The 22,850-nt window shown below is 56.1% G+C and overlaps 1 protein-coding gene across 24 annotated transcripts in view; it reads right to left on the bottom strand.

Moving 5' to 3' along the window:
- CACNA1G (calcium voltage-gated channel subunit alpha1 G) overlaps positions 1-22,850 on the bottom strand; it is a 63,936-nt gene that overhangs the window by 3,828 nt on the left and 37,258 nt on the right. For 6 of the 24 annotated variants that reach the window (XM_081271887.1, XM_081271882.1, XM_081271886.1 and 3 more), the window contains 17 exons: positions 21,974-22,405; positions 21,004-21,104; positions 20,701-20,824; positions 18,888-18,956; positions 18,556-18,740; positions 17,130-17,256; positions 15,430-15,555; positions 14,521-14,610; positions 13,699-13,891; positions 11,553-11,606; positions 6,627-6,778; positions 5,784-5,893; positions 4,933-5,066; positions 4,601-4,671; positions 4,390-4,468; positions 4,177-4,298; positions 3,469-3,822 (listed from right to left, as the gene is read on the bottom strand). In XM_081271887.1, coding sequence (XP_081128013.1) covers positions 3,469-3,822; positions 4,177-4,298; positions 4,390-4,468; positions 4,601-4,671; positions 4,933-5,066; positions 5,784-5,893; positions 6,627-6,778; positions 11,553-11,606; positions 13,699-13,891; positions 14,521-14,610; positions 15,430-15,555; positions 17,130-17,256; positions 18,556-18,740; positions 18,888-18,956; positions 20,701-20,824; positions 21,004-21,104; positions 21,974-22,405 — 2,523 coding nt within the window. Of the gene's footprint in view, positions 1-764; positions 900-2,630; positions 2,775-3,468; positions 3,823-4,176; positions 4,299-4,389; positions 4,469-4,600; positions 4,672-4,932; positions 5,067-5,783; positions 5,894-6,626; positions 6,779-11,552; positions 11,607-13,677; positions 13,892-14,520; positions 14,611-15,429; positions 15,556-17,129; positions 17,257-18,555; positions 18,741-18,887; positions 18,957-20,700; positions 20,825-21,003; positions 21,105-21,973; positions 22,406-22,850 lie in introns of all 24 variants that reach the window. The other 18 variants (XM_081271884.1, XM_081271881.1, XM_081271892.1 and 15 more) reach the window with 7 other exon arrangements.

The raw sequence follows: 22,850 nt of genomic DNA on the forward strand, positions 1-22,850 counted from the left end.
GACTCTCTTGCCCCTGGATCTCCAGTTCTCTGTTCTTGTTTTCCTGTGGGCCTAGTCAGTCAACCACACAGCCCCAGTAGGCTGAAGATGGCTCTGGGCCCCAGGCCCCACTTCAGCCAGTCACCCTAGACCTCTGAGGACCCCCCAGCCTGTGGTTCAGGAGCTGCTCTGATAACCAACCGGGAGGGAGAGGCTGGGAGGAGGGGGCTGCTCTAGTCAGAGGGGAAGAGAGAGCAGGGGAAGGGTGGAGAAATTATCAAAACACAAAGAACCCCCCCTCTGGGGTTTGGCGAGGACACAGGGACACACAGGGACAGTGACAAAGGAGACAGGAACAGCCCCCAGGTGAAGAAGGGCATGGTGGTAGCAGCAGAGATGTGGCTCTCACCCACTTTGCAGTGGTGACTGTCTCATGTTGGGGGAGGTGGAAGCGGGTGCAGGGAGGGGAGGGCTGGCCTGCACAGGGGCTCCAAATACAGAGGCTGGCTCTGAGGCCACTTCTGTTTTGGGCTGTGATGTTCCTGAAGTAACCCTTTCACAACTGCTGCCCCATGCCCCTCTGGGCAAGGCCTCAATTTCCTCTTATCTAATTTCCTTGCCCCAGCGAGGGATCTAAAAGGCCTCATGCCAGCAAAGGCTGGGGCACCGAGCGCCTGCAGGTCGACTGGTCTGGGTGGGGCCTGGTGGCACAGTGAGCAGAGGATCTGGAGCCCTGCAGCCAGCCCAGCCCCAGCCGGGGGAGGGCGAGGGGTGTGTGCATGTACATTGCTCTCCGGGGCAATAAGTAAGAGTATGTGAGTGTCATCAGGCAAAGAGTCATCCGTCAGAGCTAGAGAGCAGGACGGTTCAGACACAATCTCTGACGTCAGAGACAGAGCCTCCATCTCAGCTAGAGGGATCTAGACAGGAGAGAGATGATCAGGCATGAGAAACCAGACGGCACAAGCTCTGCACACTCTGAGCCCCCACTTCCCTATTCCACAAAGCAGCGGGAGCCAACCCTTCTCACTTCCCACCCCTTTCCCAAATAAATGGACAGCGCCTCCCCTCACCCACTTCAGTCCCCTGCTTGGATCAGAGAGGCTGCACAGGCACCAAAGAGCTGGAGCAAATACCGACAAAGCCAAGAGACACAGAAACACGTTCCAAAGACACCCCAGGCACCTGAGCAGCCCCCTCCCACGCTGCCACTACCCAGAGAGGGAGCAGGGAGGAGCAAGGGCTTCGACTCTTATAAAGACGATACCAAAAAAAAAAAAAAAAGAAAGAAAGAAAGAAAGAAAAAAAAAATAGGAAGAAAGGCCAGCAAAGCCTGTCTCCTCTCTGCACAGACAGAGCGGCGTGGGGGGCACTGGGGACAATGCTGCCAATCTGACGGCTGTTTTCTGCCTATTCTCTTTGCGTCCAAAAGCCTGGCAGGACTTGGCTGCTTCCCTCGCAGGGCCCTCCTCCTCCTGCCTGCAGCCTGCCCGCCTTCACCAACTTGGGTCCCGGGAGGTGCTCTCCAGGCCAGCCCCGAAGCAGACACCCTTGGTGGGCTGTCACACCATCTGGCTGGCTCAGCGGGGATCTGCAGGGAACCCCAGGGGCTACAGGATGCTGAGGGAGGGGTGGGGAGGATGGGCCGGCTGCCCTGCTCACCTTCCCATTAAAGCCCCTTCCCTCTTACTACCTCTCCTGTGAGCCTTCTTCAGGGTCGGAGGCCTGGGGAAGGGATTTACTTTTGCACTAATTATTCTAGGTCACTGCCAGGTCTGAGATGGAAGCTCAATAAGAGGCACGGGCGCTTACCATGTAATGATCATTTCTCTAGATCAGGCTTAAGGCTTCCTAGGAGCCTGCCTGCTGACCCTTCCACCTTGCAGAACTGTGGAGACTATGCTCTACCTTCACTTGACACTTGCCTTCTTGACCTGCTCCAAGTCTGGAGCCCCTGATGTGGGGTGGGGGATGGTGGGACCTTTGGCCAAGGGGAGGAGAGGAGGGTGGGAGGGGCCCAGAAAGCAGAAGACCAGGATGAGATGGACCTAGGGGAGAAGTGCTTGTGGCAGAGTGGGAAGGGGCTGGGCTCAGGCAGAAAGCCACCTCCTATTTCATGTCAAGGTCCCAGCCTCCACCTCCATTCCCTCAGCACAGAAATCACTCGCTACTGACATCACTAATGAGGCCGAATGTGCTCCACAGCTTAAAAGCCACCGAAGGACTGGGGGTGGGTACTGGACACAAGAGAAGAAATAGACCTTGGCTTAGGATATGTCCCCTGTGGGTTCCCTGGTCACCTGCACTCACCTAGGCCTGGCACCTCGTTCCCTCCACCCCTAATGTCCCTCTTCTCTTCAAGATTCTTACTTAAAAAGCTCCCCTCCGGACCTGTCCTCTACCCATCTTTTTCCCTTGGAAGGGTATACCCTCAGCCTCGTACCTTCCAAGGCTGCTCCAGAGCTTGCTCTCAGCTTGGAAGCACCCCTAATTGCTGCCTGCCAGGACTGACAGTCCACCGAGGCCCCCGTGGCTGCTCTTTTCCCAGCTATCCAGTGGGCAGGCAACACCCCAGCCGCCCCAGAAGCATAGCACAGCATGGCACAGCTTGGCACAGTCAGGGGAGGGGGCACAGCACAGGGCACAGTAACCTGTGGGTCGGAGCCGCCCGGACTGGGGACGGAAGGGAAGGCAGAGGGCTGGCCCCCTGGGCCTGCCAGTTCGTCCATCAGCTTCAGCTCCCCTTCCAGGGAGCCCTGGATCAGCAGGGAGATGGTGTCAAACAGCTGTCTATCCTGGGAGGACCAGCCCATCAGGGGAGCCGGAGAGCCAGGGGAGCCGGGGTCAGAGGGCAGTGATGGGAAGTGTCAGTGGCAGGGCAGAGGGCACAGAGAGAGAGGAGGTGAGACCCACCGACAGGCACACACACACACGCACACACATGTGTACACACACACACACACACACACACACACACAGAGCAACAAAAAGGAAGGAAGAGGAGGGTGCAGAGAAGATGTGAGGGAGGAAGGAGAGAAGGGAGATGGCAGATGAGGGCCCAAGGGAAGGGGACAGGGAAAGAGAAGTGGAAGGGATGGAGATGGAAAGGAATCCGGCAGGTTAAGGCAGGAGTAGGAAAGAGGTTTGGCAGTCAGGCAAGGGTAAGAAAGAAACAGGAAGGAAACAGAAAACTTAGCCTTGAACCTAAGAGCCAGGAAGGGGAGGCCACACCAAGCTGAAGGAGACGATGAGCTGGCATAACTGGCTTTGCTGAGGGTGGCCTTGTGCGGCCAGTGAGGGCAGCCCTCTGTGGGGAGGGGCAGGTGGCTGCTGGCCCCTCTGTGTCCAGGTAGGAGAGGCAGAAGGATCTAGGAGGAGCTCTAGGGTCTGCTCGGCCCCCTGTCCACCACCCACTGAGCTGTTGGCCGCCCTCCCTGCCCCTCTCCTGCCCCCTGCCCGCCTGCTCTCTCAGGGGTGCTGTTGGCTCACCGTGGGGTGCTCGAGGGAAAAGTGGGAGGCTGCCCCGGCGTGGGCTGCAGTATGTGGAACGCCGGGCTTGGGGCTGTCAGGGCTGTCAGCGCCCTCGACCCCAGGCCAGAGGAAGGGGCTGCTGAGTGGCGAGTGGGGCTGCGGGCTGAGGGTCTTCATCTCCAGCTCCAGCTCGGCCTCCAGCTCGGCCTCCTCCTTGGCCTCCTTGTTGCTCTCCTCCAAGTGCTTCATCAGCACAGCGATCACCACGTTGACCAGCACGAACTGGGCCGTGAGCACGAAGGACACAAAGTAGATGGGAGAGATGACCGTGTTGTAGCAGGTGGATTCCTGGTCACAGTCCCGGAGGGTGTCCTGGGGGAGGCAGGACAGAGGCGTGAGGCCAGGGAGGACAGTGGATGGAGCTGTCGCCGAAAACCAGGTCATCATTGTCACAGAGCATTGAAGGAGGAGAAGGAACGGGAGGAGGAGGGAGTGACGGTGTCCTGGGGACAGAAGAACATTAGATCTGCCTGGGGAAGTGTGAGTCAGAGCATGTCCTGGGGAGAGGGAGTTCCAGAGTGTTCTGGCAACGGGGGCGCAGGGGACAGAAGGGCTTTTATTCATGGCCAATTCATCTTCCTAAGGAATCTTGGCTCAAAAACTGGAGCTGCCTCCTTGGTGGCCCAGCCAGCCCTGGGAGGGGCTCTGATTCGAGTGGGCTCTCACCTTCATAATTCCATTCCAGTTGTCACCTGTGGAGACTCGGAAGAGGGTCAGGAAGGCCATGCCAAAGTTACGAAAGGTGGCATGCCGGCCCAGGCCCTCACAGGGGTGTGTCTCGTCACACTCTAGGGAAGGAGGGAAAGGGAAATGAGGCCCACGTCCGGGAGCCCCTTGGTCTCCAGCCCTGGCTTCTCCACCCTCCCCAACCTGACTCACCCAGGTCTCCAAAGAGCTCCACACCCAGAGCTGCAAAGATGAAAAACAACAACATGAAGAGAAGTCCCAGATTCCCCACCTGGAAAAGAGGAAAAGAAATGGAGAAGGTGCCGCTGGATCCCCCAGTCAGCGTCCCTCGGGCCCCGCCCCTTTGGAGGGCACTTCCTCCTCCCCAAGAGGACCCTTCCCGCCCATCCTGTCTCCCAGCTACCTGGGGCAGGGCCTGCATCACCGTGTCCAGCAGTGCCCGCATGCCCACGGCCATCTTCAGTAGCTTCAGCACTGTAGAACAGGAGAATGGCATGAGGGGTCCCTCTGGGTCTCTGGACACACAGCTGGTGGAACCGGGGCCAGGGCTGGGGCAGGGGCTGGCAGGATGGCCAGCTTGCCCAGCCAGCCTGCCTTTGACCTTCCCCTTTTGCAGAGGCTGAGAGAAAGACCCCTGGGAACCCACAGCCATCCTCAAATCAGACCCTTGCTCTCTCTCCCTCTGGGCTGGTCACCCTGGGAAGGCAGGTGTGTGGCCAGACAGCCAGGACCAACCTCGGGCAATGCGCAGCACCCTCATGATCCGGATGATGGTGGGGTTGATAGGCAATGAGGCATTGACCTCGATCTCCTCCAGCGTGATGCCCATGATGGACAGCAGCACAATGGCCAGGTCCAGCTGGTTCCACCTGGAAAGCCCAGGACACAGCTCCCTGAGTGGGGGAAGGGGGATTGTGGGGGAAGGTGCAGTTGTGGCACTGGAAGTGAGGGCTGGAAAGGAGGGCAGAGGTCAGCTGATCCAGCCTCCCATCCTGCAGAGAAGGGGCGCAGCTTTATCTAAGGCCACACTGTCAGCTGGCGGCACAGGAGGGCTAGACTTTAGCTCCAGGGCCTCCGCTTTTCATTTTCATTCATCTGCCTTTTTTTTTTTTTTAAATTTATCACTTATATGGCATTAACTCTATGCCAAGCACTATTTAAAGGACTTTGTAAACAAGAATTCTGAATCTTACCACTCTGGTGTGGATATTATTATTATTTGCCATTTAAAGATAAGAAAACTGAGGCACAGACAGATTAAGTAACTTACCCAATATTACCAGCTACTAAGTGGAGGAACTAGGATTAGAATCCAGTCCAGGCAATCTGTCTCCAGACTCTGTACCCTTAGGCCTCAGGCGAGGACACCTTGATTTCTAGTTGCCAATGACTTCTAAGCCTTGTCTTGTCAAATTCCCTCCCATGTCCCAGGCCCTGGATGCTCCCCATCACCACCAGGCCCAGGGTGGGGACTGGACCCCAAGACTTAGGAAAGGTCTCCAGGCACTAAACCTGAGTATTTTCCCAGAAGACACATTCCTACCCACAACCTTCAAACTCTCCCAAACCTCTCTCCTCTCTGTTACCTGTCCTGGAAGAACCGACGGAAGCCAAAGGCCACAAGTTTGAAAACAGATTCCAAGACGAAGATGACAGTGAAGATGTAGTTGCAGATCTTCAGAGCCTCATCCAGGATCTGGTAGGGAAGGAGCAAGATGTAGGGTCTCCTTAGGCCCAGGGCCGATACTGGGAGACAGAGTGACTGGGAGACAAGGTGAGGCTAAGGGAACCTATCTTCCCTGTTTCCGCCATGATGGCCGACCACTGGTCACCACCACCCCAGGAAAGAGTAGGGTCCTCATTCACAAGAATGATTCAAATCTTGTGCTAAAGAATCTCTTTTCTTGAGAGGTGAAGAGAAGACCACATGCAATATGCCAGAAGACACATAATGCTAGACCAGACGGGCCTTGTGCACACTGATTCAAGCTCCTTGCTGTACAGATGGGGAAGCTGAGGGCTGGTGGGCAGCTGATGGAAGACGACTGGAGAAGTGGCAAGATTACAGGTAAGTTTTGGATCTGGACATTCACTAGCATCTAACTGTAGAGGGCAGGCACCAGTCCTCATTTTTCACCCTCAAAGGACCAGAGTCCAGCACATACTAGACAGTCAATAAAAATTGGCTAGAGAAGAAACCAGGCCCTCCGCTTCTTAGCTGTTACACCAACTAACTCCTTGGAGCCTCTATGTCCTCATCTATAAAACGAAGATGATGCCCACCTACAAAGGTTACTGCAAGGGGAAGAACCCACATTGTGTGACCTGCACTTACCTGACACAGAGATGCCCTGGCTCAGGCTGTGCTGGCCTCAGCTGGGGGTCCCAAGGCTGGAGGTAAGGGGCCATAGCTGGACACTCCCTCTTACCTGGGGCTGCTGGTAATGTTCCATGGCCATGGTGACCACATTCAGCCCGATGACACCTGTGATGAAGAGGTCCAGGTAGTGGCTGGTGCACAAGTGGTGGACAAGAAGCCGGAAGCGGGAGTAGTCGGAATAGTAGGGTTTGCACTGGGCTTCTACAGGGCGGGGAGAAGAGCAGAGCGAGCATCAGGGCCCTGCCCCCTGCACCCCTCCACCCGCAGCCCCTCCCAGCTGCCAGCCTCTAATGCCAGAGCTGAAACATTCCAGTGTCATCAGCGTCCTTGCCCTCCCCTCATTGCCCCTGGGGAGGGCAGCTTTTTCAGCATGTCCCCCTCCAAGCATCTGTTCTACTGGCTACAGTTGGGGGCAGGACAGGTCGGAACATGCAGAGCTCCCCACCTACATTAGATACCAGGTGAGCCCTCCCAAAAGGCAGCCTCCAAAATCCACCGGCCCCTCAGAATGCCCTTGACTCAGTGTTTGCAGCAAGGTCAGGTCGTCAGATGAAGTACACCCAGTCTTACTGAGCTCAGAGGGAGCTCCAACAACAGGGGCCAAGGCTCTGGTGCCTTCTCCAAGCTCAGCCCCTACAGGGGCAGAGGAGATTACCCAGAGCTGGGATTTGCAGATCCAGCCGGAGATTGGAAATTGGACATCTTCTTGGCTGGCTGCACAGACCTACCGTGGGGCTTCCAGGGAGCAGGGCCGAGGCCTCCCACACCCCCACAGGGGGAGAACCCAGGGGAGGCTGCAGGGCTCTGCTCCATCCCAGACTCAAGCTGGGGGGCCCCCTGACGGACTCACCCAGTTTCTAATGAGGCAGTGCCCAACCTGCCCTGGGTGTTGAGGCAGCAAGAACCGCAGGCTAGGCTGGAAGCACTGTCTGAGATCTGTCACAGGCATAAGGTTTCTCTTGTAATTAGCAAACCACTTAGTTATAAAAATCACAGTGCCGGGTTAGCCTGCTAACAGGCAGAATAAATCTGGGGGCAGGAGACTGCAGAGGCCCCCTCCTCCAGGTGCAGAGGAAGGGCCAAGCCAAGTGGGGCACATGTTGTCGGGAGAGTGTCAACAGATTGGTCTCCTGGGAAGTTACACAGAAGGCAGAGACCCCCCACAGGGAAGCATGGGGCAGCCTCAGGTCCCAGACAGCCCTTCCTCTCTCAGGAGGTCTCGGGCAGAAGCCAGCCAGCAAGGGCTGCAGCCTCTGAGGCCTGTGCCAGAGGCGGGCTGGCTCAGGGGCAGCAGGAAGCTTTGAGCCCAGGCCAGCTCAGATATAATTGTCCTTTCTCATGCAGAGGAACACTTAACAGAGAGGTAAACTGAGGCAGGGAGTGGCCTGGGGTGGGCTCCCACCAAAGGCCAAAGGAAGAAGAGTGCCCAGGAGTGGCATGTCCAGCCTCTTGGGATGCACAGCTCCAGGCCCACCCGGCCCCTCTCCGCATCGGACTTGAGGTGTGGATAACCAGGGGCAGAGAGACCCCAATAAGGGCCCGTGTGCCTTAGGGGTACATAAGGCCATCTTTCTGTTTTCAGAGAAGGACCAGCCAGTATGGCTTTGTTTGCTCAGGTGGCCTTCCTGACCCCCAGGAGTGTAGGGGTGGAGAGGCCTGGGGCAAGAGACACCATGAGGCCACAGGTCATCCACACCCGATTGTGGAGGGTGGTCGGGCCAGCGGGGCCTCTTCCTTCCTTCCTTCCTTCAGTACCATGAGAACCAGAGGGCGCTAGTCGCCCTGCGTTGCCTTAGCAGCCGGAACTTTTTCTCTGCATTAATCTCCATAAATGCCGAGAGCACCCGATCCCATTATGCTAAAATATGAATGGAGAATTAACTAAAATGTTTGAATACAATTAGGTTAGAAAAAGTGACTCCTTATTAGCCCCATTATTAGCTAAGACAATGTGGAGGGGAGGCTGGAAGGGAGAGGCCCCCCGTTCCCCTGTGGCCCCAGCCTGACTGCATAGGCAGCCCCAGGCCTGCCACCAACTCCACCTTCTGGCCTTGCTCTAGGAGTCTGAGTGGTGGATGGGCTTGGATTCAGCCAGGGACCCTCCAAAAGGCCCAGAGTGGGGTATGGCTATTTGCTTATGGTGACAGGTTCCAGGCCCCTGAGGTATATATGAATGCCCCTCCATCTTAGCTCTTCCCCAGACCAGCAGGTGCTGAGGTGGCCAGAAACTCCCCACTAGAGAGTTCCAAAGAGCACCAGGCCACTCTGACTGGTCCTCCCCAGGCAGCCCTTTTACTGCACAGAGGGAAAGAAGGAGCCCAGCAGAACGTGAGTCGCTCAGCATACTGAGGCACGAGCCAGCAGCACCCAAACTTCCAGCCAGAGTCATGGCCTCATCTCCCGGCCTCCCACCAGTAGGAGCTGCTTCAGGCAGAGAAAATACCAGAGTCCGACCATGGGGAGAAGGGTTCCAGTCAGAGGCAGGGACAGAGGAGGGTGGAGGAGGGGCTGCAAGGCTGTGAGTGACAGCAACCGGTACAGTGAGTTAGTAGGGGGTCAATGGGAGCCCAAGGCACAGCCAGGGCAGAGGGTCTGCAAAGGACAGTGGCAGGAAGTAGGCGGAATGCAGGGGTGGCTGCAGGGATACAGGCCCCCACGGCAGAGGCCACGCCTCAGCGGCTATGGTTCCCAGCCTGGTGGAAGGAGCAGGTGAGTGGAGGTAGATGCTGCAGGTAAGGGGACAAGGAGCACAGTGCTAGTGCTGGTGCTGGAGGCCGAGTGGTCACTGGGGCTAGCCTGATCACCCAGCAGCCCCAGGCCCTTCCCTCCCTCCAGACCCAAGGATCTGGTCAGGTCCATTCCCCTGGTAATCAGATTCTTTCTTCTGCCTTTCCCATGCAGAGGAACACTTAACAGAGAGGTAAACTGAGGCAGGGAGTAGCCTGGGGTGGGCTCCCACCAAAGGCCAAAGGAAGAAGAGTGCCTGGTCTGGTGGCCCCTCCAGGGTCAGGTGGGGGTGATTCTAGCAGGGAGGTGACCATGCACTTGTTTGATTCCCAGCACTCCAACTTTGTTGCAATCACCCAAGTGGGTAAACCAATACATCAGTACCTGGGAGCTGATTAGAAATGCAGACCCCAGAACACTCTAGGAAGACTGCTGGGGTGCAGGCCAGGAATATGCCCTCATTCCAGGCGATTCTTTTGCACACTGAAGTTTGAAAAACTGTGGTAGAGATACCACCGAACCAGGAAGAGGCTTATGACTATATGGTTCTCCCCAATTAGTATCTCTGGGTTCTCACGGTCAGGGAAAGTAATGCATATGCCAATAAGAGCAGGGCAAAAGGTCTCCAGAACGGGGTACAGGGTGAGAATAACCAGAGTGTTTACCAGGGAGTAGGCGAGTCATATCTTGGGGCTGTGAGTCTGCCTGTATTGATTCATGGGACAACCCCCTTGGAGAAGCCTCTGTGGGCCCTCCCTGTGCTAGGATGGTGTTTTGGGGTGAGCACAAATGTGTGAATACTTGAGTTGATAGTCCAGGTAGAGACATAGGGGGAAAGCTGAAGATCACTTCTTCCTACCTTCCCCGCATCACTTAACACTTAGGGCTATGCAAAGCAGCCCGATGAAGAGCTCAGGGACCCCAGCAATTCAGACACAAACCAACAGGAGACTTCTAAGCCTCCAGAGCTATGGTCTCCCAGTGCTGAACCATGATAGCTCAGCATCACGGAACAGGAGCTGTGGTCTGTTAAGGGCCTTGGGGATGACCTACGAAACCGAGGCTCAGAGGTACCCCCTGACCACAGATCAGGCAGTTCAGCACTCCCAGACTAGCAGCTGCCTGAGTCAGGCAGTGGGTTAGAGTGGAGAACTGTATAATCAATGGTTCCCAGACTGAAGTCCAAGCCCTCAGCAGCCTCAGAAGGCAGCCATGTGGGGCTCCTTCCCATCTTTTCAATATTTCTAAAGACTTTAAAGAAATCACATACTTGCCTATGTTAAGACCCCACAGACTAATTTAAAGGCAAAATAGTCTTCTTTTTTTTTTTTGCCATCTTTCAATGTGTAACCTTCTGCAGCTCAGAAGCTCTGATTAGCAATTAGATGTGCCTTTGATTAGTAAAAATGGTGAAACAAAGTCCTTATTGGAGTGCTCTGAACTTCAAAATGTGGGTCTGTTGGAGCATAAGAGGATGATAAGGGGGTAGTCATGGGAACTACCAGATAGAAACATTAGGGGGTTTGACAAGGCCCCACAGTCCTGTCACAGACACTCTGATCCTCCAAACCCTCAACCTCCATCTGGGGACTTTCAAGAGGAGGACCAGGAGACTGAGGGACTAGGGGAGGACAGGTGGTACCCAGAATCCTTCCCAGAGACACAGTTCTTATGGACAAGGACTTGACTTACTCCCAAACCTTTAGCCTTTTGTGGAGAAGCTTGTGGCTAACCCAGGCCTTCGATTCCCAGGTTTTACTGTTTGTAGCCATGACGTGGCCACTGTGATCACTTGACTATTAATGAGTCTCTTCAATTATTCATCATTACATTTTTAAAACAAATCCTTCCCCTCTCTGGTCCTCTCATCCTGCTCCCTTGGATCAAAGTCTCCCCTTCAGACAAAAGGAGATGGAAGAGATTTGCAGAGCAGGGAGGGGGCAGAGCGAGGAGGACAGTGGCAGGCTGGGGAGCTCAGCCTAGGAACCTTTGCAGGGGAGGGGGTCCTCCAAGAGCTAGAGGAGCTAGCGGTGCACCTGGCCCTCTTCATCTCCCACCCAGCTTAACACAGCCGCATGGGATGACTACGGGATGATGAGGATGATGTAGACCTGGCACTTCAGCCCCTGCCCTCTTAGTGGCCCCAGGGACCCTCAGCCTGTCACCCCAGAGGATGAATCAATGAGCTATGGAGAGGACGCAAAGAGCATGTTCCCACACTCATGAACCCACACCCCAGACGCAGTACCTGACGCAGCGCTGGCTGAGCTGCCGGAAGCAATTACATCGTCCAGCATTAGATCTAAAAGAACGAAACACGACATTGGTCATTGACTGGACCAGGTGTGCTGGGCAGGGCCCCTCAGCAGCTCGCTCCCCCTCAGCTCCGACCCTCACTCTGCCTATGAATGGGGTGCGCTGAGCATGGGCAGCTGGGTCTGAATATCCAGCCCCAAACTTGGGGCACAGGGTACTTGAGGAAGACAAGCGATTCAGCCAGCTCACAGGGTCACAGGGGTGGGGAGGCTCTGGGAGGCACAGGCAGCCTGCCATCGGAACAGATGTCCACTCCTACTGCACCATGGACTCAGCTGCACCTGAATATTACAGACCCCAGAACGGGAGCCAGCTGGCCAGGCAGGGGCCACAAGTGCCTCCTGCTGAAAGAATTCCATCTGCCAATGCCCTGCTGAGACAGCCCACTGTAGGGGTGTGGGCAAATGGTGCTGGGGTGGGAGCGTGGTGCTGGGGACAGTACACCTGCTCAGCTTCAGACGGCACGGGGAAGCCGAGACCAAACCCCTACCCAGGAGCTAGGCAGAGCCTTGCCAGCTGCTGGATAGATATGAGACATGGAGAACTACACTGTCCTTGGCTACCCAGAGGCCAGTGTCCCTTCCAAGTCCTCCTAGGGCAATCCCTTCCCGCGGAGAGCACTGTCTCTGTCCACCCCACCACCCTCATTGGTGATTCCTACACTCTTTCTGCTCCTTCCAGGGTGGCAGGCAGCAGGAGATGAAGCCAAGGGCAGAGAGGCAGCAGGAACACCTCAGCTCCTAACTCATTTGGTGGTACTCACATTTCCACACACCCAAGGGAAAACTCAGCATTGCACGCATCTCATCGGCGGAAGGAAGATGGTTTGTGAGAAAGTGGAGAGGAGGGGAAACCCACAGACCAAACAGGGAGAGACACACAGAGACAGACAAAGGCTTAGAAACCCACACAGAAAGACACGTGGAGAGACGTGGGCCGTGAGTGAGAGAGGCACTGAGATTATGAAGCACCAGACAGGCAGGAGCCCTGAAGATGTGGAGCCAGGTGCACACGCACCTGGAAACACCAGCAACCAAGTGGCTCATGCCAGCTGCTTCTCTCGAGTTCTTTCTGGACTCTGTGTGTCTTTTTGCTTAGTCTCAGCCTGCCCACGGCATTAGAGCACTAGGAGGGATGGCATGGGGCCTCACCCACTCCATTCGAGTGATGCTGGGGGCACAGGTGAAGGACTGAAGGGTTAGGGCCACAGATGAATTTAGATTTCATGCGACCTCAGGCCTTTTCTGAGCCAGGGTGCTAATTTTCTTTGTTTTTTGGTACTGGGGATTGAACCCAGGGGCGCTTAACCACTGAGCCACATCCTCAGCCCTTCTTTTATATTTTATTTAGAGACAGGGTCTTGCTGAGTTGCTTAGGGTCTAACTAAGTTTCTGAGGCTGGCTTTGAACTTGTGATCCTCCTGCCTTGGCCTCCCAAGTCTCTGGTATTACAGGTGTGCACTACCGCGCCGGCTCAGGGTGAGTTTCAGTTTTGTTTTTGTTTTTGTTTTTAGTTTGGAAGAAAACAACCAACCAACAATTGGGTTTTGTGGGAAATAAGGAGGGAGGGTGGGTCTGTGTTCCTCAGCTGTTGTCCCTTTGCAGTTTCTGCCAGTCCCTTGCTCAGCTGCTATAGACAGTGGGCAGGCATTGGGTCACAGTGCTTGCTGGGCAGCCCTGGATGGACTGGGCTGGCATCTGGGCCATTCCCTGGGTTGCTGAATACTGGCACAGGGCAACGCAGCATCAGGTTCCCGTTCTCTGGGGCGCCTCTGAGAGTCGAGCTGAGAAGCCATGCGTCAACTCCCACCTGGCATCCTCTGGGAAGTATGAGGCTCGGATACCTAGGGAGCCTCCACAGGGGAGAGGCAGCTCCCCTTCCCCACGGGGCTGACTTCGACTGCTTCATGCGGATTCTAAAGGCAGACATGCTACTGGGGCAAGGAGGTGAGGAGCGGGGTGGGAATATCTCCCTGCCCCGGACCCCAGCCCCCAGCTCCCGGCAGTCGCAAGGCCAAGGTCAAGCACGACCCAGAGAGATGTGGAAAGACTACCGACCGGCCATCTGCTTCTCCTTACTCCTTCTCTTTTTCTCCAGTCTCCTAAGACGCTTCTCCTCCCGCCGCCGCGCCTCCTCCTCCTCCTGGTGCTGCCGACACTTGTGGAAGTTCTCCACCACCACGCCCACAAACATGTTCAGAACAAAGAAGGCCACGATGAGCAGGAACGAGATGAAGTACAGCAGCATCCAGGGGTTGTGGTTCATGATAGGCTGGCGAGGAGCCGGAAAGACAGGTGGAGACGTTAGCTCAACAGTGAACAGTGGGAACTGTAGCAAAGGAGACCATATATTCCCCATCCATAAGCTGCTTCTTTGCTCCAATTGGCTCCTGTCCTGAGAGAATACAATCTCAGTGTTCCTAGACCTTTGGGCTTTTCCCTGGGTAGGTCCAATCTGGATTTTCATGTCAAATTCACCAATTTCTAAGTGGTTTCCACTAATTCCAAAAATTTTAAATGTTTTCGCAGGCTCTTAAACCTGCTCCATGCCCAGATCTGGCCCACATGCCACCAGTGATAGCCCTTCTGTATGATGTAAAACCTTTGTGTTTTTTAGGTACTGGGGATTGAACCAGGGGCACTCTACCAATGACATATATCCACAGCCCTCTCCCAGCTTTTTTTGAGACAGGGTCTTGCAAGGCTGACCTCAAGCTTGTGATCCTCCTGCTTCAGCCTCCTCAGCCACTAAGATTACAGTGGGATTACTGTGCCTGGCGATGTGACACCTCTTTGATGGCATGTTCCTCTCCCTATATAGTGCCTACATCTCTGTGCTGTTGTAAAGCTCAGTCTAAATGACCTAAGCCCAAAGATGGCTCTTGTCCACCTCAGCCTTACCTGCTGGTCCACACCCACAGCATCCAGCCCGTCATACATGATGTCTACCCAACCATCCTTAGACGCCAGCACAAACAGGGACATCAGGGCCTGGGGGAGGAGGGGATGAAGAGGAGAAAGAGATAGGCCTTTGAAATCTAGAATGTGTGGCTGAATCATCCCATCTGCCCCCAAAGCGCCTCCTGGCAGCAGCGTGGGGTATCCCAGCCCTTGAGAGGTTCATCTGGGGTCACACTCCAGGACTTAGGTGTGCTCTCAGTCCCAGGGCTCCATGGCTGGTTCAAAGCCATGAGAGATGAACACAGCCTCTGAGCCCAGCCAGGTAGGGTGAGGGATTTCTGGGACCCTGGGACCCTGGGAATCCAAAAACGGTAGGGGCCTGGGAAACAAACCAGAAAAACTGAGTGAGCTACTTCATTGTCTACATTTCTTTTTCTGCAAACGTGGAGTGAAAAGGAATCATCTTAACTATATGTGGCCTAACCACGTGAGCAAATGTGCACCTCACATAGACTATTGGCCCCATGGAGATATGATTATGACTCCACTCACCAGATGATGAAACTGAGGCCTCAGAAGATCACTGACCTGACAGCCATGGTGCCAGGACTCATACCTGTCCCCACCTCCACATGTGCTTTCTGCTCCGCCATGCAGCACTGTGACCCTGGGCAAGACCCTTACTGTTTCTGAGCTTCCATTTCTGTGTTCTTGGGGGGATAAGGCTTTGTGGGCTAACTCACTGGGGTGTTTGGGATGGACTGAGCTTTATGACCTGCTGGTGGTTAGACAGCCAGGGCCAAGCTCCCCAGGGCTGCTCACCTTCAATCAAGTCAATATGTCTCATCAATGTGGACTTGCGTCCCTGCCACTCCTCCCCCACCTCCCACCTCTGATCCTGGGGCTCACCTGGCCCAAGTTGTCAAAGTTGTACTTGTGCCGGACCCACCGGTAACTGGCCTCGGCACAGTCAGATTTGTTGGTGATGTTCCTGGTGTCCTCCCCCTGGCACACGAAGAACTTCCCTTTGAAGAGCTACATACACACACACATGCCAGGGACAGAAAGAAGTGAGCTGTGACTCAAGAAGCCAGGACTCCCTGCCCCATCCCCACCCCAGCCCTGGGGCCTACAGGCTCTGAGAACACCCTGGGGATGCTCCACTCTGGGGTTAGTCAAGTCAGTGTCCTTGATGGGAACTTCCCCGCAGTCACCCCTTTTTGTTCCTAGAGAGGGAAGATAGGATAGAAGTGTGGGGGGGCAGCCATTCCTCTTCTACCAAGGCTAAATCAATGCTGCTCCAAACAGGGCCCCCATTAGCGTCACCTGAGAACATGCTAGAAATGCTCCCTCTTGGGCCCCCCAGACCGACTGAATCAACCACACTGCTGGGGCGGGGGCAGCAATCTTTCCCCTAGCTGCCTAGGTAATTCTGACGCACACTCAGGTTTGAGGACCACAGAGCTAGGTATTTTATTCTCATGGTAACAATGGTGTGGGGAGTAGGAATTATCAGCTCCACTTTACAGATGAGAAAAACTGAGGCTCAGGGACATTAATGCACTCATATAACCAGAGGATGGCAGAAAAGGGGCTTGAACCCTGGTCTGTCTGGAAAGCTCACTCTCATTCCAGTGCAGACCACACCATGACTGCTTCGAGGGAAAGGGATTTGAGGGAAGGAAGGATCAGGAGCCTGAACCACCTGCTTGGGAAAGATCCACTGAAATGTCCCAGGAACGGCCTCAATAATGGTTGACTTTCCTAAGCCAAGGAGACTGGGAAGTGGGGAGGGGGAGGCCACCGGGCTGTGTGGGGGTTGGGGGTCAGGCAGAGAGGCTCAGTTTTGGCAAAGACAGCCTGGTCCCTGGGGCTGGAGAATTTCTAGGAAACCAGGGAACTACCCTTCCCCAGGGCACAGTGGACATCCTAGGAAGCTAAAGCAAGAAGGGAGGGGGGGAGGGGGTATTAGACACCCAGGAGCTCCCACGCTGCCCCAACAGCCAGCTGTCTACCCTGCAGCTGGAGTGGGGAACACTGGAAGACAAAGACAGGGTGGAGGGGCTCCCTGCTCCCCAGAGGCGTCTGATGGATCCTGCAGGCGGCTCTGGCTCTGCCTCCTCTGAAGCCAAGTTTCTCCCTGGGCCAGGAGCCAGGTTTCCCCAGCAGCCCCACTTCCTGCCTTGTCTGGGGTCTACACCCGCCCGCCTGCCAGCACGCTGCTAACCTGGCCCAGCTGTCTGGGCCCTGGATCTCCAGGCCTGGCACGCAGCCCGCCCTGCTCAAGTGGGGAAGGAAAGGAGGAGATCCCAGAGTAGACATGGGCCAGCCAGCGTCTGCAAGCTGAAGTGCGCCGGGAGCCAGGGACAGCAGCCTGCAGCTACTAGGGGGTTGAAGTCTCTATGAGGCTGGGCCCCCTTTGGGGCCCTCTTCTGGGTTCTCAGTTTTCTGCAAAATGCCCAGGAACCGAGGGGCCCAAGGCCTAGGGCCTGGAGGTAAGGGTTCCTGTTTATCCCTTTTTGGAATAATGGTGGAAGCAACTTGAAACCCAGAACCCCGGGGCCAAGTCAAGGGCACTCCTCAGGCTCTTGCAGACAGAGCCCGCATACCTGCACCCCCAGGATGCCAAAAATGATGAAGAAGGCACAACAGATGACCACGATGTTGCCAATGGGCTTCAGAGAGGACATCAGCGTTTCCACCACCAGCTTCAGGCCCTGGGCTCGGCTGATGACCCTGGGGAGAGGAGGGGCTGCGGTGAGAGGGGCTCCCAGGCTGGACACTCCCTTATCCCTTACCCTTACAGTTAGGACGGTTCCCCACTCCCAACCTTGGCTCACGGTCCTGTCCTGGGCTCTGGTGGAGGGAAGAGCTCTGCTCCCGAGCTCACCGTGTAAAGTAGAGTCTTCTCTTCATGGGGCCCCTGCCCTGAGGACTCCCACCCGCCATCTCTCCAAACACCCCGTGCCCACATTTCCACCTCCATTCCCAGGATGTCCAGTGTGTATTCCCTGATGAGGCTGGGAGTGGGGAGGACTCGACTCGAGGGAGGAGTTCCACTCCCCAGGGATGCAGTGTGTTGTGGGGGGACCAGGACGCCAGCTCACAGAGGCAGGCAGAAAGGGAAAGAGAGGGGGAGGTGGGTTGTCACAGGAAAGCATCACCATTAAGTCAGTACCATCCCACAGGGGAAGGCTCCAAGTTGAAGAGCGGTGACTGCGGGACCAGGGAGGGCTTGGGGAGGGTAGACTGGCTGCCAGGAGAAGTGTTACCTGGGGGAGGGGGGGTGTGGGACCTCTGAGAGTCACAGAAGGTGGAGGAAGCCAGCAAGAGGAAGGGGCCACCTCAGGGGAAGGGGTAGAGCATCACCCCTGAGGGCACCACTTAAGGGAGAGCTTCAGCTGGAGGCCATAGGGGACCTGCCTATGGTTCCTCATAATGTGCCCCTTACAAGGGTGTAGTCATGACTCATCTTGTCACAGAAAGTGGCCCTGAGGAATATGTCACATTGGAGAGGAGAATAAAGAAAAGAATGGGTGTGTCTTGGAGGGAAATTACCAAGGATATATATACATACACACACACACACACACACACACACACACACACACAAACACACACACACATTTAATATATATATGTATATGAAATGTGTGTATATATATTTTTTCTTATTTATTTAATTTTTTTTTTTTGGTACCAGGGATTGAACACAAGGGCTCTGCCACTGAACTACATCCCCCGCCCTTTTTAAAATTAAAAAATTTTGAGACAAGGTCATGCTAAGTTGCTGAGGCTGGCCTTGAACTTGTGATCCTCTTGCCTCAGCCTCTCAAATTGTTGGGATTACAGACATGTGCTACTGTGCCTGTCACCAAGGCCATAATTTGTTGTCTGGGGTGGGGTCACAGGAGGCAGGGCTTATGAGGTCTTTGGTCCCACTGCAGGGGGCGGGGTGCTGGTAGTTAGAAGTGTCCCTGAGGAGAATGCATTGCTAGAGAGGGGAGTGTGGAATCTTCGGGGGGGGGGGGTCACCTGAGCGGGCGCAGGGTCCGCAGCAGTCGCAGCACCCTCAGCATGCCCAGGATCTTGGTGCCGCTGTCAGAGACCATGGACACCAGGATGTCGATGACGGAGATGAGCACCAGCAGCCCATCGAGCACATTCCAGCTGCTGCGCAGATACGCCTGCTCCCCGAAGCACCAGCCCAGTGCCACCACCTGGGGACCGCCACCGCATCGCTGTCACCAGCCACCCTCCCTGCAGTCCCCAATCCTGCCCGCTACTGTGGCCAATCCTCCCACCCTCAGCTAGTTCCACTGTCTCCAAGGAACCAGAGGACCCAAACCAACGCCCATCCCCGTCACCTTCACTGTCATTTCAGCCAGAAAGACCGCAGTGAAGATGTAATTGGAGAGGGTCAGGAAGATGCGTTCCTGCAAGAGAGAGGGGGAGGGGCACCATGAACTCCCTTCCATGGACCAGGTCTGCTCTCTACACAGAAGCCAAAAAGTGCTTCAAACATTTGATGCAGAAAGATGACCCCACCCTCTCCAACAACACATCTCCCACACACTTCTGTCTGTCTGTCTCTCCCCCTCTTTTTCTCTCTTTCTCTCTCACACACAGCCAGTGCCAGGTCCTGACCCTACTTGTAGCTCTGTAGCAGTCTCGCCCCTGCCATTGAACAGACCCTCCCCCAGCCACATAGCCCAGAGGGGAGTCTGTGCCACAGTTCTCTTAACCAAGTCCCAAATCCCAGGCCCTATTCTCCCATTCCTTCCTTTAAACTGGGACAGGAGTCAACTTGATCTCTGACCCCTGCCTGCCATCCTATCCTTCTCACTTGCTTTCCTGCTGTGTGCCCTAGAAACAGAGCAGCAGGCAAGTTGGGCACCTGGGTACAGACTGTGAATCCCCAGGAACCATATTTATGCTGGGCATGTGCCCCCCCAGTGCCCTGTTGTTGCCCTTGTCTGCCATGGTGTCTAAGGCCACTCCTGGTGGCCAAGAATGGGGTTCAGAGAGCTCAAGAGGCAGCGGGCAGTGGGAGCATGAGAGAGTGCAAAAGAGAGAAAGAAGGAAAGGAGAAGAGCAGGCAGTGACCCAGCGGGAGATGGAGGAGCTGAGCAGGAAGGTGGGGAGACAGTGACAGGGAGCTCCGTGCAAGAGGCGGCCAAGGAGGGTGTGTGACCAGCCCAGGAGGGGTTTCCCAGGGCTGGTACTCCCTCGTCTACCTAGTCCAGGGCCCTAGGCTGGCTCCTCCATTCCTCAGGCTCCCTGCGACCCCATCCTGGCCTGACGGGGGCCACCCTCATGGAAAACAGAAGCCCCAGCAGCCCTGAAACCCAAACAATGATGTGGGGGCAGCCAGGAGGGGAGGGAGGACCTCTGATGACCTCCAAGCAAGTGCAAAATGCCATGAGAGGAAACAGGGCCACCCTCAGCCCACCCTTCTAGGACCCGAATGGTTGACGGAGGGGAGGGACTCTGATGCCAGGCGAGGGAGGACAACTCCCAGAACCAGCTGGGCTGGGCCCATCCCAAAGAGGGGAAGCCTAGGCAGGATGCCCAGCACTCGGGCCTCTCCTGTTCTCCTGAGAAGGACTGACAGGTTCACAGCCAAGCAGAAGTGACCAACATCCCCCCTCCAGCCCCGAAAACCTACGTGCTTGTGACCTGGCAGACCACAGGGAACAGAGCGCAGCTCCCCTGTCCTGCTCTGCATCACCCATGGCACAGACTGGGCAAGACCTCTCTTAGCAGTCACAGAGGAAACTGAGGCCCTTGGCTGGAAGCAAGACCACTCATCCCACATAGGACAGTCTCAGTTTGGTCACCCCAACCCCGTGGGACGCACACACTTGTGCCTCCCAAGCCTCTGGCTCAGAACATGCTGTGTCATAGCCTAGGGTGTGGTGGAGCACCCAGCTGGGCAGTGTGCCAACAGAGGGGAAACTGAGGCAGGGGAGAAACACAGGAGGCATCCTGGGGGTAGGACCAGGAGCAAGGGCTGGAGTCCAAGAGACCCATGGAGAGTCCTAGCTCTCTCCCTCCTGGATGGTTGACCTTGGGCAGGCTGGTGGGCCTTGCCTCTTTCGCTTGTTAGCAGTGCTAACCCAGGAGGGGCCTGGCACCAAGCAGGACCCAGCAGCCGTGTCTCCAGCTCTAGTGACTCACAGCGCTGTGGGGGTCGATTTTGGGGCGCTCCATGGCAATGGTGATGCAGTTGAGGAAGATGATGATGAGGACCACGTGGTCGAACATCTTGTGGGTGATGATCCGGTGACACAGGAGGCGGAACCTGCTCCAGAATAAAGGCCAAGGCTGAGGGGAGGAGGTGGCACCTGCAGCCCCCACCCCTGAGGGCTCTCCCAGTTGGAGGCCACCTCCCCAGGCCTTTCACTCATGCTCCCAAGGCAGGTGCGACTCCTAGGAGCCCTGGATAGCCCTGCAGGGGCTCTGCCAGAGCTCCCGACCTACCTCGACTGAGGAGGAAAGATGTAGGCAGACCAGGAGTCACGCTCGCGGCAGCAGGCAGGGAGCCGGGCTCGGATCCAGGCTCGGATCCTCTCCCCTTTGCTCTGTGGAGGGGCACTGGAGCGTGAGCAGGAGCGGGCCTCCCAGGTCCCCGACTCCTCAGCAGCTCCAGGCCCCGCATCTGGTCCACCCTCCCCCACCTCTGCCCAGCCCGCTGCCTTGCTTCTCTTCCCTTATTACTAACACTACCTCCAGTCTCTAAGCCACGTGGGTTCCCCTCCCCTGAGCATTGCCCCCTTCTCCGTGTCCCCTTCTTCCCCTGCACCCCTTCCAGAGAGCTCCACTCTTCCCATCCCTGCCTCCAACCCAGCCCCCGGCCTGCCCTCCTCCTTCCCTCCCTGCCGGGCTTGGAAGCTGCATCAATTATCAAACATTGTACTCATCCCAGCTGCCTGTTCAGACACACCTGGGCAGAGGAGACACTGACCCTTCTCCTCACGTGCTAACCCTGCATCCCGGGTCCTGCTGCCCATCCATCCCCAGGGTAGAGAGTGATGAGGGGTTGGGGGAGGGTGGATGGGTAGGAACAGGCTGGAAATCAAGGCTTGTGATCAGGACCAGATGAGAAAAGAGGCCGGGAGGGGGGACATCAGTTTAGAGAGATGAGTGATGGGTCTTTCTGAGTCACAGGGGGAGGGCCATGAAAGATTCATACACATCTGCCTGAAACCATTCATATCCACCAAGGACAGCAGAGCCGCAGTCCCAGGCATGACAAGGACCTGGGGCTCAGCAGGGTGGCAGAGAGGACAAAAGGGGCTGCTTAGAGGCCAGCTCAGTTTCCAGGGCTAGGCACCTCTAGAACCCCCCCCCCCCCCCGGGCTTGGAATGGCAGCACACACCCTGCCAGGCCAGGCACAGTTGCCCTCTCTCAAGGTTGGGTGAGGGGTCGCTGTGCCCACGGGGGCCTCACCAGGTTGCCCTCGTCATCGGCGTCATCCCCATCCAGTGGAGGGTCGTTGGGCCGCAGGGCCCGGGCCAGGCGCCCAGAAGCCGACTTGCCATTGCAGTCCTGGTGCTCAGAGGCAGAGCTGCGACCGCTGGCTGTGCGGTGCAACCCCGGCACTTGCAGTGTGTCCGGCAGGTCAAAGGAGCTCTTGGCTTCCCGCTCCAGGGAGCCTCTGTGGTGATGGTCACTGCCCACTGGACTGGCCCGCTCCTCTTCCGAGCTCTCCTCCTCATCCTGGCTCTCTCGGCCCTCCCCAGACAACAGGGACCTCCGCTCCCCACTTGGGCTCCTTCGCTTTAGGCTGGGGGCGCGGCCAAGGCTGTTCCGGCTGGAGCGCCTGCTGGTCCAGCTGCTTGCTGCGCTCCAGGGGCTGTGTGGAGAGCTGCGGGCACTGGGCTGGGGGTGGGCAGAGAAGGAGTGGCCTCAGCTATGGTCATTTCACATGCACCCCTCTCCTATGAGCCTCCTGTCACAACATTGGGTGTAGAGGTGGGAGCAGGAGCTCTGGACTTAAATGTCTGGTTTCAGACCATGGCTCACCCCATTCAGCTGCATGACCTGAGGCAAGTTCTTAAACCTCCCTGTGCCTCCATGGCTAAAGCCAATATGGCAATAACATTTGTTCCTCATTTAGTTGGTAAGAGAAGTATTATCATCATCGCTGAGAGGCAGTTTAAAATAATAGCGAGAAGAAACTCAAACAACTCAATAGCAAGAAAACAACCCAATTAAAATAACGGGCAGAGGACCAGAGTAGACATTTCTCAAAAGAAGACATTCAGGGCTGGGAATGTAGCTCAGTGGTAGAGCACTTGCCTAGCATGCAAGAGGCCCTGGGTTC

This window comes from Spermophilus citellus, assembly GCF_964194105.1.
Source record: "Spermophilus citellus genome assembly, chromosome: 17".
NCBI classification, from domain to species: Eukaryota; Metazoa; Chordata; class Mammalia; order Rodentia; family Sciuridae; genus Spermophilus; species Spermophilus citellus.